Raw genomic sequence first — 16,895 nt, 5'->3', positions numbered from 1 at the left:
AACCCTGCGCTAGCCTCCTCGTTAGCGGTCCACCAATGGGGATACAAGATCTTCGGCTCGCGCCACCACTCGCATTCTATTCCATCCGTAGCACAGGAGCCCCGCTTTGGCTCGTTTCGCGACCATTTCCTCGATACGTCACGATCGTCCAGACGCCTTCGACTTTTGCTGCCTCGAAAGGCTCGGGGACCGAAGAAACCGTCAGGAAGCTCCTGGAATTTGCGATAACTGGTTTGGAATTTATCAAATTTTATGGATTTTAACTGTCGGAATTTTCTCGGGACTTGATAGAGGGGAATGTGATATCTTCTCAATCCTTGCGTGAAATGCTGTATTCTACAATTTTTTGGTGCAGGTACATAAATAACCTCTATACAGAAGCCATCATGTCAAATTTCATAGATTTTCGATAAACTACTTTCGAGATATAAAATTACATACATGCACGAGTACGTACAGTACTTGTATTAATTCTAGATACGATAGAATATTCGGACAAAATTTAATGGCTTCAATGCTTCGTTTACAGAAGTCTCTATACGAACTGACACGGTTGTCTGATAAACTACGCTTCAGTTATAAAGTTAATCACAGTCATGCATGAATAAACTTTACTCATAGATATATTTATAATGAAAACTTTATTTGGAAACATCGAATCTAGCATTTAATTTCGATGAATTTCTTTAATAGATATAGCGGATACGAATACTTATAGGACTGGCTGTATGCACACGCAAAAAATGAATATATGCATAAGCATACAGATAAAAGAAGAACGAAGGTAGAAGAAAATAAGAAATTTGTCTTCCATAAATCCAGCAGAGCTAACTCAAATGTAATGAAATTCAAGTCCGTGAGGGTTCTCGAGTGACCCCAAAAGTGGAACTTGGAGGATGTCGTCCTAGGGACAAACAAGAGTAAAGAAAGTAACACAATGGGAATAAAAAGAGGGAAGGAAAGAAGTAGGGTGGACAGGAAGGTGCAAAAGGTACGCGTCCGTTTTTACGCGAAGCGAGGCGAAACGAGAGGAAACGGGACGGAAAGGATATCGAGGATGTTCGAAGCGGGCGGAGCTGTCCGCCGGTGGTCCGCCCTGGTCTCTCGACTTCTCGCGTATCCCTTCTCGGTACGAAGCTCGGTTCCAGACCATTCTCGGGCTCTTCCTTTTGTCCCGGTTTGTTCTCGTCTTCCTCGTTCACGGCGTCGACGTTGGTCGTCTTCGTGGTCGTTGGTCGTTCCTGCTCGGAGCACCTCCCGTTCCAGGCTGGATCGCTGGCCAGCGGCAGGCAGCCAGCAGCTCTTCCATCGAATCGTTCACGGTCGCGCAGGGCTACGGAGGGCCGCTCCGGATGAGAGAGACAATGGACAATGGGGACATAAATCTGCGTAATTAGTTGCCGATGCCTCCGCGGATCAATGCGCGATCTCCTTTCCCTCCTTCTTCCGCGGCCCATCGGCGAACAAACGATCGTTTGGTTGGCCAGTCGGCAAAGTAGGACGGTGCTCTTCGTCCTGGTTGTCCCCACCCTCTCGAAAGGGAGGTGTGCAGGCTCCTTTCCGCCTCTTTCGCTTTCTTCGGTCCCCGAAGATCGGGATCCTCGGGTTCTCGAACGGGGACGCGTGACTCCGGAACAAGATGGCGATCGTCGCGTCTCGGGACCATCCTTCTGACCGGCCACGTTAAGTTCCCGAGTATGTACAAACTAGAGAAGACCGGAGCAAAGGGACTAGGCCGCTCGATCCATCCAATATATAGTAGTAAGGTGTCACAAAATCATGGAAACTTGAATAGTTCTTCAATCGCTGTTTTACGCCAATGCGTTCCAATTGTCACTCGTTCCAATTGTCACTCGTTCTCGTCATTCTTATGTTTCTCGTTGACCTTCTTTGTCGCGCGGTTAACTTTTGATGTGAGCCGCGATGAACACTCTGTCGTCTTTTTTTTTTTTAGAAGGCTGTGCATTCGAATAAACAAATAAATTGGTTTCTATGTTTGCGTACCTAGGGATGTTCGCCATCTTATCTTGTTTAACTCTACCTTTGCACCCTTCATCGAACAGATGGTTTAACTTAGTTTTGCCCAGCTACGACGATTCGAGATCCAAAAAAGCGCAACCTACTTCGACGAAACGTTTCGACGGCGAGAACGATACGATGGCCGACCCCGTAGTTCGTTATCGTAGGTTCAAAACGATTTGATTAAGAATCATAATACGGAGAACGGAAGTCTCTGGCTGGCTCGACAATGGCCCACCGTGATCTCGCTCGACGCATCCGATGCAGCCTCGCCATCGACGCGTCGTTCGCAACGTCGACACAGTCGTCGTCGTCGTCGCGAAAGGCTGATAAATGAACAGATAGCGCTATTGTCTTGCTCTTTGCGTCGTTCCACCATTCTTGACACCGTCGTTCCCAAATTCTCCCTTCTATTGTCAGACCCCATGCTTCCTTTCCACTCTTCCCTCTTCTTGTTTCTCCCCCGCTCCTTACTCGTCTTCACCTGCGCGATCGTCCGTCTGTTCGACGATCCCTGTAACGACTCGTCGTGTTACGAGTTGTTGAACTAATCGAACATCTGGAAATTTTCACACAACACTAAAGTATCGTTAAATACTATTTAACGATACCACTCCTCAATTTTGAAACAGACAAAAGTTAGTCCCCAAATATTCTGTTACGTTAGTATTAGATATAGCATGCTTGTCTCCTACCCGCTTAGATTTGCACGTAGCACGCAATCTGTATATTTTTCTTACAGATGTTCAATGTTACATCTAGACGTTGTTGATTATCAGACGATGATGGTCGTTCACATTCGCGATTAAAAAACAAATATGAAACTAGCTGTACAAGTATACCAAATAATAGTTCCAACGAATAACAAATTGTTTATCGAAAAAAGGTATTTAATCGGTATTCAGAAAAATTTCTAATGCTATTCCGTGTAATTCTCGCCTAAATCGCGATTGGCTCGTATAAGAATATATTGTCTCATGTGTACATATACCTTGAACGTCCATCCTTCGTTTCATTATCGGAGATAAATTCGGTATAAATTTACGTGATCCTTTGATTTTTCGTTTCAGGGGAGGACGGAGTCGAAGGCTCAGGGCCTGGCACGGACCTCCAAGGGGAGGAAGGCGATTGCGTGGAGGATGACGGGCCGATTAGCCCTAGCGAGAGGGGTTGTGCGGCTGCAACCAAAGAGGAAGAGGATGGCGACGCGACCGACGAGGAGGACGACGAGGATGCAACGCCGCCCACGCCACCGCCTTCCGCTACCGCGAGATTGAATCCCACGATTTTAAGGGACACGGGACCTCCCGACAGGTAAACCACCTTGCTTTTCGACAATTTTCTCCAACCGCATATCGATGGAACGTCTCCGAAACTTTGCAACGGCGACGTCTAGACGGAGGCCTAGACTGCAGGCGCGAAGGACAAAAAGAAGTATGACCGTAAATTTCGACAAACGCGGTCCGCTTCAAACTCATTAGCCGGTGCTTTACCGAGGGCTTCATCGTAAACCGCCTAAATCAACGAGAGCCATGCTGCTGTGCGCTTTGAAGTCGCCGTCCTGGGGCTCTCGTGTACACACACGGGTGTTCTCGTTGTTTGAGCGCAACGAATCGTCACGGATCCGTGACGTGCGCGAGCGAGACGCGGCGAAACGCTATTAACACTTTGTGGTCGAGGCAAATCCGAACCGAGGCTGCCTACTTGACGCTGGTTCGTACGAATCAGACATTATGTTTAAGAACCTGTACGTTGGCCAACAGGTTCGTGTTTCTCAGTATTCGCTACATATTCATTTCCTTTGAAAAATATATGCAAGTTGATCGATCACACGGAACGTCTATTATGGATTATCAAACTTGTATACTAAAAATGGGAGGGTGAACATCCCCCTTTGTTAGTAATTCTCTGCTACTTTAACTGCGCCCCAAAGGTTGCAGTCGAAGCATTGCCAATAATTAATCGACTTTAAATAGAAGTTTGAACCTCTTGGTCTCGGATGTTTTAGCGTTAAGATACCCCGCGACGTAAGAACGCAACGACTGCATAGCACCGCGAGTAGGCCGCAAAGCGATAACTAGTCGCGAAAGGAAGCTCGAGAGACGAAGGCAGAGGAGACAACAGCTGAGAGGGAGGCAACGCGACCGATAGAGACGGGCGGAAGGGGTGGGAGTAGACGAAGGGATAAATAAGCCGGTGCCAGACTGATATCAGTGACTGCCGTGCGACGTCACACAGCTAATAGAGATAGGCACGTGTTACGCGTCGAGCTGCGCGAGGCGATCCTCGCTAACGCCGTCGGTGACACCGCTTCGGTACCGTTTTGCCGCATCACCGCTTGCCACGGGGGCGGTGGATGTGTGTGCTGGGGGCGGCGGGTATGTGTGCGATGGTGGCGGGCTGCGTCGGTGGCGCCTCCGTGCCCCCCGCGCCGCGCAGCCCCCGAAAACTTCCCCTGCATGCGTGCCGGTGCTCCCCTTTCATCTCGCGGCACGCATTCGGCATTCAGTCAGGAGCAGTCAGTTACGAGCGGGCCGTCGACAAGCCTGCAACCTCGCGCCCGGCGCTCCTCGCGACGATTACGCGAGATTCGCGTCGCGTGCTCCTATTCCACTCGAGAAGTATTATCTGCCGCGCGAACCGTACTGGGTCAGACGTCGCAGTCAGCCTTCCCGACGCGAAGCAACTCGACGGTGTTCACGTTTTACTCTCTCCTCGTACCGCGCACCTCTTAACCCCTCAAACGTCGCTTTAACTCGAATGCAGTGGCATCGGGGACGTACGCGGCGAAGGGTTAATCCAGAACTGTTCTTTCTTTCTTCCTGGGATACCTGTGTTCGTGGCCCCGTGTCCGTGTTTGCGCCCGCGCACGCAGCCACGCCACCGATCATCACCCATGGGAGAAGGATCACGACGATCCACGCGCTCGTAGGCCTGTACTCGCGACCGAGTACGCGTTAACGAGCCTCCGACAGGTATCGATTGTTCTCGCGGTTTTTCCGCGAGTACCAAGATCGCTGATCCGACCCGTTCATCGGCAGATGGCTGACGCCGCAGTGACACAGTGCCCGCACAAATTGTTCGTCAATCGTGGCTGACACGCGGGAGTTTCGTCGGTCAGTGTTCAAGGGAGACGAACAAAGTCTTTAATTGTTAACGATTCTCGAATACCCATTGGTGATTTCATATTGATTTTATTGCATCGCTACAAGACTTTCGAAATAAATTATTATTACCGTATATTAACAAGGAAAGAGCTTTCTTGCCAATCACAGTTGTACCTATCAGAGAGTAATCATATTGTAATCATATTAAATACGTACATGAAGTCATCGCTATTCTTGCAAATAAATATAAACATTGCATCGATCGCTTGTCGAATCAAGAATTGAATTTGAATTACAAAATGAAATGTTCCACAATGAACCGAGAAATAATAATAGCGTGGCATCGCGCATAAATCATTCTGCGTTTGAGATTTATATTATTCAAATAGAGTTTCGCACATATCTGATGTCCAGGCGTTGACCATTGTCGCGAAAGCGATTTGTCAGACGATGTTCGGGTCGAACGGTCGCGACGTTGTTAACGTTGAGGGCGCAATCTTCAACCCTTTCGCTACGGATGAGTTGGTCGGTTAGTTCTGGCGTTGTACGAGCGTAACGGATGCCTGCGGCGGGAACAACGCGTGTTGCTGCGCGGTATTTAATTCATTTTACCCGTGTTGGCACGAAGTGGTAATTAAATAATATATTCTACAATATTCCGTGTAGTTGCAACGAGCCGTTTACCGTTGTTAAACGGTTCCGACTGTGTGTTCGTGGCTACCTTCGGAACAAGGGACGTATAATACTCCGAATACTCTCGTACAGCTTATTACGAATTCTAACGACTACATTAAATGCTTTAAATTTTAATACGACAGGCCTTGTACCTAATTGTTTCGAATAACAAATTTATAGCACTTCCATTGATTGGCGCATGGGGTAGACTACAAATAAATTAAAGAATGATCAAAAGTATAAGATATGAGGATTTTAAGATAGAATTACGTTAGTGGTTTCGGTAAAAAATAACTCGAAGCGATAAAGTTCCTACGCTATTCCGTCGAGCTGATTTCCCGCTCAAATGGAATTCCTTGTAAGACAGTCTGGGATCGATCGTATCGTCGAGAAAACTTAGAAAACAGATCGTTTTTAACGATATCTGTAAACTCTCAATGTAATATTAATTTTGTACATGCTCGCTATTTCTAAACATTTTTGGCGCTAGTAGCATGGGTGCCTCAGCTCAAATCGCATTATCGTAAATGAAGAGTAACCGCCTGAAACGGTTAGCAGTAAGTTTACTAACAAATTTTAGAGTTTCCTAGCTTTAATCCTATTTTCACCTAAGCGAGTTACATAAACCATATCTCGTTTATCCCCTTACAAGTGTGCTTGCAATATAGATTGCTTTTCGTTTTTAGAGTCGCATTTCGTACATTGTTTAAGCCGATATCGATCACTGGCACGGAATAAACGTAATCTTCCTCGTGTCAGTCATCCGACGGTTGTCCGATTTCTGGCGAAAACCATCGATTTTTAATTCATTGATTTTCTTCGCGACTAGACACACGTCCACGTTTCCTTCCTTTTCCTATACCAGTCAATGTGCATTCTAGAATCGGTGAACCAGCAATAGATGTACCTAATTGATAACTCCGAAATAGCTACGAACCACCGAGAATATGTCTGGCAACTAGAATAACTAGTGTCGAAAAACGGGCAGGTGTATTTCTTAACCTGAAGCACATACATAATCATTGCTTATGAATCTATTTCTTTTATTTTAAATACGAATCTCAGGTGTCTGATTTCTAACACGAATTAATATGTACTCATTAAATTATCTACTTCTAAATACAAAGTAAAAAGTTAGCTCTAATAATTCTAACCACATGAATATAAAAAAGGGTTTCAATTCATGTACATTTCTTTTTGGCGTGGCCGTCTGGGCGGACAGCGTATTATAATTTATATTATTCGCACCGTTAATTAAAGCATGTCATTCAATTTAAGGATGTCTTTGTTTGTATCAAATTTTACACGACAAGACCTGCGAAATTACGAAAATTGAATATCATTAACGCGAATATCAAATTGTTAAGTTTGGGTCGGGTGTTCTGGAAGTGATATAAACTGTAACAATGGATTCAACATTTTCTAAAAATGTACAATTCGTTTCCACTCGTCAACCACTATAATTTCTACCTGGTACTGTACAAAATCCACCCGGATCATCCCCCTCGAAATGGTTGCAACAGCGCATAGTAGCGAAAGGGTTCGGTATCCCCAACGAAATATTATCGAGCACTCTCGTCGACGTCACATAACGTTCTTCCCTTCTGTTTCATGATTCCAGAGAACCAATGAGTCCGCGCTGTCCCTCGAGAGATTCTCGGGAATCGTCCGGTCCGGCGACTGGTAGTCCACCGCCGCCCGCAACGAGAAGCAGCGCGAGTCCTGTCAGCCCGAGCGGCATCGTGCCCCTTCCGCTCGGCAGTCATCCTCTGCTACCGCCCCATTCCGCGGCAATGATGGCGGCGTATCTGCAACAGACTCACCAGAGGCTGCTGCTCGGACACTCGCCCCTGTCTCGGGGCTCGGTGTCGCCGTTGGTCTCGTCCTCGTGTTCGCCGCCAGCCGCCACTCCGGGTCTGCTGGTCTCGCCGAGCAGCGTGGGCGAAGTGTCACCATCGGCGACACCGTTGCCAGCCGTCCTCGACTTCAGCACGAGAAAGGCTTCTTCGACCGAGGACGACGAGGACGAGCAGATACTGAACCTGAGCAAGCCACCGACCCCCTCCTCGTCGACGGAAACGAACAACGGACCCCTGGACCTGTCCGTGCCCAGCAGAAAGCGGCCAGGTCCCGAAGACTCTCCGCCACCACCCGTGCGCAAGTCCTCAAGGTTAGCAGGTACCGCGGCGGCCGCGACAGCCCATCAGGATCCAACGCAAGCCGTGAGCGCGGTCGGTTTCGGCAGGCCCCCCGTCGTGTCGCCGTGGACGTCGCCCGTGGTGGCCTCTCACTTCCCCTATTTCGCCGCCGCGGTAGCGGCAGCGGCCACTAGTCAGCAGCAGCTCTCGCCGAAGAGCACCGCCGGCGTGATGGACCACCATCAGCTCTGGAACGGCAAGATGAAGCCGCCGTCCGCGTTGGAGAAATCGTACCAACCGAGCGAGGCGACCAAGGCGCTCGAGAAGATGTCCGAACTGAGCAAGTTGGGAGGCGAGGATCTGTTCAGGTCGTCGTCGGGTGCGACCTCCGGTGGACCAGGTGGTGTAGCGACCGCCGCTGGAAACGTAACCGGTTCGACGTCGGGCAGTCGACACAGCGCCTGGCAATCGCATTGGTTGAACAAGGGCGCCGATCAAGCAAAGGACGTGCTAAAGTGCGTCTGGTGTAAGCAAAGCTTCCCCACGTTGGCGGCGATGACGACGCACATGAAGGAGGCGAAGCATTGCGGCGTTAACATGCCGGTGCCACCCGCCGGATCCACGCTGCATCCCCAACAGACGAACGTACAGAGCATTCCGACGCCCCAGCAATCTCATCAGCCTCAAACGACGTCGTCGGGCAACAGCGGATCCGGTGGCGGCGGTTCCGCGACGCCCAGCAGCAAGCAGAGTCCATCCGAGCTGAACTTGCTGATCAAGGAGACGATGCCGCTACCGCGAAAGCTGGTGCGCGGCCAGGACGTGTGGTTGGGCAAGGGGGCCGAGCAAACTAGGCAGATTCTTAAGTGCATGTGGTGCGGACAGAGTTTCCGCTCCCTGGCCGAGATGACATCGCACATGCAGCAGACGCAACACTACACTAATATCATCTCTCAGGAACAGATCATCTCCTGGAAATCATCGGATGAAAATAAAGGCGGCGGTGGTGGGAGCGGTGGAAGCGGAGGTGGCGCTGTGAGCGCTGGTGGCGGTGGGAGTGGAACGACGGTCCCTGGCGGTGGTACCACTGGTCCTCACGGTGGGAACACCGCAGGGCCGGGTTCGGGAACGACCAGCAGCCACGTGAGCGCCGTGCTGACCTGCAAGGTTTGCGACCAGGCGTTTAGTTCGTTGAAGGAGCTGAGCAACCACATGGTGAAGAACTCGCACTACAAAGAGCACATAATGCGCTCGATCACCGAGAGCGGTGGACGGCGTCGACAGACGCGGGAGAAACGCAAGAAATCGCTGCCCGTGAGGAAGCTGCTGGAGTTGGAGAGGGCTCAGAACGAGTTCAAGAATGGCGATGCCGCGGCGGGTCTTGGCCACAGCCTCGGGAAACACGCGGGAAGAATAACCTGCGAGAAGTGCGGCGAGAAGATCGAGACGACCATCTTCGTGGATCATATACGTCAGTGCATCGGTGGGGGCACGGTGAGTGCGAATCAACGGAACTTTCTGAAGAACGCGCTCATGTCGAATCACTTGCCCGCGACGTTGCCGCCGTCCGAGAGCGGTCGCAAGAGCGTCAACGAGGACAGTTCGCCAGTGTCCTCGAGGCACCATCGGTCGCCATCCTCGGCAAGCGACGCGACTACTCCTGGCAAAGACACCCCAACCCCGACCGCCAACGAGACTACAGGCAGCTCTTCTCCTTCCGTTCTGAACGCCATCGAGAAGCTGATTGAGAAGAGCTTCGATTCCCGCGTCAGGCACGGGACGCCAGGCTTGCATCACGCTCAGCCTGGCGCGCCGATGGGCACGAGCATTCTGAAGCGGCTGGGCATCGACGAGAGCGTGGACTACACGAAACCGCTGGTGGACCCGCAAACGATGAACCTCCTGCGATCGTATCAGCAACAGCAACACCAACAGCAGCACTACTCGGCGAGCACGGCGGCGCGGCGGGAACGCAGCGGAAGCGAGTCCAGTTCCGTATCGGAACGAGGCAGCGGCGGTAGAACCGACTCGATGACGCCTGAAAGGCGTTTAGACCTGTCCGTCGGACATTCGGAGAGGCATTCCCATCACCATCGCGCAACACCCGACAAGCAGCTGACCCCGCAAAGTCTGACGTCGGGACGCCATCACCCGGCCGCGGAAGAATCCGGTGACGAGGAGTCGATCGCCTCCGCGACCGCCGCTGCTGCGTCAGCGGCAGGCTCGACGTCGGTGGTGGTGAAGAAGGAGCCCAGGGACGAGGAGAGCGAAGAACGAAGCGCAAACGACGAGGAGCAGTCTCAGGCTCAGTCGAATCGGGACGTGTTCGTAAAGAAGGAAATCATGGAGGACTGTAGAGACGAGGAGGATCAGGGATCGTTCAACCATCGACGCAGCAGTCTGCACGAGGGTTCGGAGGAAGGCAGGGAGGTTCTCTCGCCTCGCGTAAACCCGCCGACTCCCAGGTCGAGCGGACAAATGGAGCAGCTGGCTCGCAGTCCGTGCAGGAACAGCACCAGCAGTCCTACGAGCAGCGACCGATCGGTGACGCCACGCGGAACGCCAGACACCAAAGGATCCAGCAGTCTCGGGGCGCTTTCCTCCATGTTCGACAGCCTGTCGGGTGGTGGCAGCGGCGGTGGCGGTGGTGGAGGCGGAGGTGGTACGGGCAGCGCGGTCGATTCGCAGGGGCGCAAGACCAGCAGTCATCCGTTGGCTGCATTGCAAAAGCTTTGCGACAAGACGGAGACGAGAGGTCCTAGCGGCAGCGCTGCAAGGTCCGGCAGCGGTCCCGGCTCGACATCGAGCCACGGCGCAGCCGCTGGTAGCGGCGTTGGCTCGAGCGGGCCTGGATCGGGTACCACGCCAGGAGCGATCCTGGCGTTCAGCTGGGCCTGCAACGATGCCGTCGTCACCGCCGATTCGATCATGAAATGCGCCTTCTGCGACACGCCGTTCATATCGAAGGGCGCGTACAGGCACCACCTGTCGAAAATGCACTTCGTTAAAGACGGCGTGATTCCGGACCCCCTGACCATCGGCCGATCAGCCGCGGCCGCCGCTGCGGCGGCTGCTGCGGCTGCTGCGGCCGCGGTCTCTCAGAACACCGCCACGGGACCGTCTTCCGGTCACAGTTCTTCCTCGCCCCCGACGTCCCAGCGCAACAAGTCGCCGCCGCTTCCGCAGGCGAACGGCAGCCCGTCTCAGTCAGCGGCCTCTCCCCTCGAGGAGAGCCCGCACTCGAAATTTCTCAAGTATACGGAGCTGGCTAAACAGTTGTCCAGCAAATACGTATAGTCCGAGCCCCGTAAGTAGCGGTGCCACTTGTACATAAGTGTATCTATACTGTAACGACTGTAACTAGCGACCACCGGTTCGAGACCTTTCGACCTTCGAACCTCCGCCTCGACCGTCTATCCGTTTGTTCGCGATTCCGTTATCCGGGCAAGACTTCCGGCTGGTGATTAGAGTTCGAATCTGTGCCGTCGAAAACGCTACCAATTTTCAACACCGCGAACCATCGAATCGTTTCGAACGTCATTCGGTGCCGGCACGTCTCGAAGGAATTGTTAGGACTCGACGTCTAGTTCGATCTTGAAAGTTTTCATTGATTTTGTAGTCTTCTTCAATCTTTGACCGACAAGTCTTAACGAGTTTTAACACTTCTAACGAGTCCTTCGTACTTTGCATAAATATATATATATAGATGAATGTATAAATTAGTTTCTAGAAGTTAATAAAGTTATTAATTTCGTCTTGAAAAGTGCGGAGAAATTTAATAATTTATGAATGACAGAGTACACGAATGACAGAGTATACGAATTCATAAAGTCGTTCATTTACTCGTACAAAATCTTCGAAACTCATCGGAAATTTAAAGACAGAACCAAACGTCAAAGTATCGAACCTCTATGACTCGATCGATGAAGAACTTCGAGACCTGACATCGACTGATATTCAAACGTATTCCACTGTAACGTCGCGGATTCGAACGTATTCGATCGGATCTTGGGCCCACCGCAACTTCCGCTTCGTGGCCCCGTCCACTTCTTCCTCTCGACACTCTTCGTCTCCCTTCCGACCGATCCTCATCCTCTTTCGATCGCGTCCGATGCGTTTCCCGCGCGTCCGGACCCGCGAATCTTAATTTTCGCGTGATTACTGCTCGATTCTCACCTTCTGGTCGCGTACCACGAATAACGGAACTTGTCGCCGGATAGTCGACCAACGCGGGCGTAGAAAGATAGCCGATACATCCGACGAGGAGGTGGATGTCGAACGTGCGTTAATTAAATTGTGATGCCACCATATCTCGCGGCACTGCTGAGTCAAGGGGCTCGGCGCGCGGCCAAGTTTGTGATTTTATAAATACTTAAGGACATTTACGACCGGCGATGAGAGGCGCTACGGACGAGAGAGAGAGAGCGAAAGAGAGAGAGAGAGAGCGAGAGCGAGAGAGAGAGAGAGAGCGAGAGCGAGAGCGAGAGCGAGAGCGAGAGCGAGAGCGAGAGCGAGAGCGAGAGCGAGAGCGAGAGAGAGAGCGAGAGCGAGAGCGAGAGCGAGAGCGAGAGAGAGAGAGAGAGCGAGTAGAGCTAGGAAAAAAAAGGAAAGGCAAAGCGTGGAAGATTGGGGGGAGGGGGTTTAGAGTTTTCTAAGGAAGGGGAGGAAATCTTACCTATCACAGCTGTCGTAAGGTCAGATCATCATGTATACCTCTAGAACGTAAGAGCGTAGTTGATTAGCGCATAGGCTAGGCTAGGGTCCGCCCCTGTATAGGAATCTCTTTGTTGATACTTATTGCTACGAAACCGGTGAGATCGTTCGAGGTCGAACCTCCTCGAAAGTCTACGATTACCGGACGAACGGGATAACGAACGTGAATGAAACAACGACGAGATACGGTGCAATAGCGAGGCTCGCGGTCGCTCGAAACGCGCGCGGGACGAGCACGAATGATAAGCGGATGCGCGACGACGGCGACGTCCTCGACGAAATATCGTTTTCCTTCAACTCGTAGCGTGCGAGTAGACCATTGTAAATTTTCTTTGTTCAAAATACCTATTTATTGCGCCGTGCGAGCAAACGCGACATTTTAAGTGTAAAATAACTATCATTATTATCGCTCGAGTAATCGCGAGTACCGTGTATATTGATTACAATTACGATTATTCTATATTATAAAAGAGAGCTGACGGAATGCGCGGAGCGACAAATTCTGAATGGCGTCTTGGGAACCAGAGACGGATAAAATTTTCTTCGAGCAACATATTTTATACCGTATAGTATAACGTATAATATTATTCGTATATTATAAACGAGTGATACGTTCTATATTATATTTTATAATATACGATACGATTCAAATAACGGATGACCAATGAAACCCAATGTGTGACGATTCAATCGCGGACATTCAAATTTTCATTAGTATTCGAAGAACGACGGGTGGCATGTTCATCTTTTATTCGTTATTCGAGATCTTTATCTGGAAGAGAATATTGGCCGTCTCTGTTGGTAAACCGATCGCGTTCCAGCGTGCGAGCGTGCGTGTCTGGGCGCGAACAATCATCGGAGCGAGTAATCTTGTATCTGCGTGCGTACGTCCGTCCGTCCGTGTGTGTACGTGTGTGCGTCGTTTGCTGCGTGTGCGGGTGCATGGAACGATCGAGAAAAAGAGTGAGAATGATAGAGCGAAAAGACACGACGCAGGAATGGTAAAATCGGAAAGGTGAGTACAGAGCAAGGATGGGCAACTTGCCGACTCTTGGGCCATCGACGAGTACACGAGGAAAGTGCTGGTTACAGCGAGGGTGACGAACGAGGAATAAACGCAGGAGCAAGGCATACGCGATGGCCGACAGGATGCAAGCCGGAGGCGGTGGTACCAGTGGTTGATCGTTATTCAAATTACCCATTCGAATCAATTTTCAGTCGATTAAATTTTCATTTGATTGAATTCATTATTATTCTAATACTTTATTTAGTTATATTCCAAGCAATCAACGAATAAAGTGAAACGCTAAAAAAAAAAAAAACAAAGAATATTGCAGACGATGCGATACAGTTGATTTACCTCTATTTGACGATGCGTAATGTGCAATTCTCATTCGATAATTTATCAGTTACTTCAAATAAAATTTCCATGATCGCTCCTCGTTGAACGCGTTTCCTTGTGACTTTTGCCGTGGCGTTCGTAGTTACTAAGAGTCCAGTTGCCTACTCCTTGAATATAGCAAGAGCACGATCGGTTGCGAATGGATAGGAAGTTCGAAAATAATAGCACGGAGACTCGAGGGAGAGGAATTAGGTCGAAGGGACGATGACTGCGCGCGTTCGAGGACGAGAAAGCCCGAATCCGGAGCGGAACACACTTGTATACGTATTTCTTGTAAACTCTAATTCTTCCATCGCGGACTTTAAAAGTATTTATCGATATAACGATAATATTAATATTATTATTGTAATTATATACGACTGCTGAGAGTGGGACGAAAGGCGGGACACACGAGGTCCACGTGGACGCGAAGAAACGACATTACGCGCACAAGATAAACGCGGCATGTATACACACTCGTGGAACACGAGAGAAAACGAAAAAAAAAAAAGAAACAAACAAACAAACAAAACGTGGATGGCCAACCGTGCGAAAAGTACGCTCGAAAAGTACCTACCTACTTACAAATGCGCAACCACAAAGATATGCATCATGTATACGCGACTCTTGAAACCATTTTACCAGATTTGTCATTATTTAATTATTTCGGTTGTATTTTAAAATGCAATTAAAGCTCAAATAAATATATATGTTATAAAGTATAACAGTGCGCGTTCGTTTACTTCACCCTGCCACGCATGGATCTGCATCTGCTCGATACTCCTTCTTCCTTTTTAGATCGCGATAAGAAACTTTACTTTCGAATACGTCAGAATATTTTCTGACATAATTGCGTAGAGAAATTAAATTATACAAAAAATTTCGGTGAACGAGGACCAGCAGGACGTAAAATGTAAACTCGAGTATAGGAAGAATAAAACTTGACGGCGAGTATAAATAATTAGAATAATTGGAAGATTTCTTCAAAATAATGAAAAGATAGATATTTTTAGAAATCAAATCAAACGTCGAAATGAGGATATAGTGAAAAGATACGAAAGAGGTTCCATTGAAATTATAATTTTACTGGACGTGATTGTAAATGATGTTCCAATTCCTTAGAAAGTAAACAATGAAACGAACAGTTGATATCGTAATAACAATAAAATTTGTCTGAAACCGGCGTGCATCGAATACGATACGACGGGCATGAAGGGGTTAACTCGATAGGACTGGTGACCGCATCGGTTTGAATATACGTACGTGGCAGTATCGTGGGCACTGTCTCGCATAGAGTACCGTCGAAGAATAGTCAGAACCTGCGGATAAACTAGATAAACCGGGGACTGCATTACTAACATAGAATCGCTTATCGGCCGTAGGACCTTTCGCGAGATACGATCTCCGCCAAGGCCGTCTCCCATCTCCCACCTCTTGTCTCTTATCCCCGAACCTCTGTTTGTGCCAGTAGAACCGGAGATAGGTGTAATTTTATTCGAACGAGGGATGACTAATAGAAACAACGTGTAACGGTGGACCAACTAAACAATCACGCTGATAAGAATTTACTTATTTTATACGAGACGTAATACCGTTATAAATTGTACTTTTATTTTTGTTTCTCTTATTCCTAGTCAGATATACGTATACAACGCATAGATTTTCATGAGAGATTGGCACCACCTACACGTGGCACCGATGATTTTGTATTTTAAGCTCGTATATACAAATGAAGTACGAATTACTGACCAGTGACGCATTATGTATGACATATTATTCGGAATATTCAATTGGTCCATTTAATGCATTTGATGTTTACATGAAAGCGTATACTACGTTAAATAAAATTACTGCAAATGAAATGTAGTACGCTACAGAGAGTTAGTCATTCGAATGTAGGTAGTAAATGGGTTAAAGTCACGTGGCACGAGACTGATTGTATTTCCTACGCAGATTAACATTTTATAATGAAAATTAACAAAAATTCTACTCAAATTACGTACTTATAGCGTATGTATCAAACATTGTTTAGACGTTAGGTCTTGTCCAAAAAAATTCCCGAATACGAGTGGTCTCTTCAACCCAAAAGACGTCATTCCGCTTTAATGTTTCATTAGCCTTCTCGTGTCTTCTATTGTCTTCCGTTCGATTTTGCACGACACATCAAAGTTCGTAGCAGGTTACCTTGATAAATCGTTGTAGTCGTCAACGGGAACGGAGCAACGTTGGTCACGAAAAACAAACGCGGGAGGATGGACGAATCCAAGGGTGGAGGAGAAACGTGCGACAGACGGGACAGGAAGAGCAGCGAAGCGACGAGGCGAAGGGAAGAGGAATGGAAGAGGGCTTACGAACCTCACCTACCTACTGCCCGGGGCTGGTAATGAATTCGTCTAATGGGTCGTAAAGAATGCGATCTTATGGAGCGGAGAGGATAAAATAAAACATTGGCGGAGAGGCTACCGATTCTCGAACGGTCCTGGAAGTAACCCTCGCTTTAAAGAAACGAGCCCTTGTCTTCTCTTCCCTCTTCTCTTTCTCCTAGCTTCACGTTATCTTTCTCTCTCTCTCTCCCTCTCTATGACTCCGTCTCTCTCACTTCTTCCCCGCCCTGTTTTCTATTTATCGTGGTTCAAGAGCAACGTAGTAAATATTACTTGAAATTTTCATCAATTATTACTTTAAATTGAATATAATTATTATTTTAATGTAATAAGAGAAATGTTATATAATGCAATTTTATATAACCGTTTCCTTTCTCCTTTTCGAACAAACTTTATGATTTCACGGTACAACGCAACATGATATGTAGTGCACATACTACACAGTGCTTCAGCCTCTATCCGTTGCTTTGGTCCTTTC

At 48.7% G+C, this 16,895-nt stretch overlaps 1 protein-coding gene across 5 annotated transcripts in view; it reads left to right on the top strand.

The window, feature by feature from the left end:
• LOC128874870 (protein tiptop) overlaps window positions 1-14,758 on the top strand; it is a 143,006-nt gene extending 128,248 nt beyond the window's left edge. For all 5 annotated transcript variants that reach the window (XM_054119988.1, XM_054119991.1, XM_054119992.1 and 2 more), the window contains 2 exons: window positions 3,090-3,333; window positions 7,423-14,758. In XM_054119988.1, coding sequence (XP_053975963.1) covers window positions 3,090-3,333; window positions 7,423-11,236 — 4,058 coding nt within the window. In that variant the 3' untranslated portion in view covers window positions 11,237-14,758. The remainder of the gene's footprint in view (window positions 1-3,089; window positions 3,334-7,422) is intronic.
• Window positions 14,759-16,895: the final 2,137 nt, after the last annotated feature.

The sequence above is a fragment of the Hylaeus volcanicus genome, chromosome 4 (assembly GCF_026283585.1).
Source record: "Hylaeus volcanicus isolate JK05 chromosome 4, UHH_iyHylVolc1.0_haploid, whole genome shotgun sequence".
Classification (NCBI taxonomy): domain Eukaryota; kingdom Metazoa; phylum Arthropoda; class Insecta; order Hymenoptera; family Colletidae; genus Hylaeus; species Hylaeus volcanicus.
The sequence above is the reverse complement of the archived record's forward strand: the minus strand, read 5'-3'. Positions and strand labels throughout refer to the sequence as shown.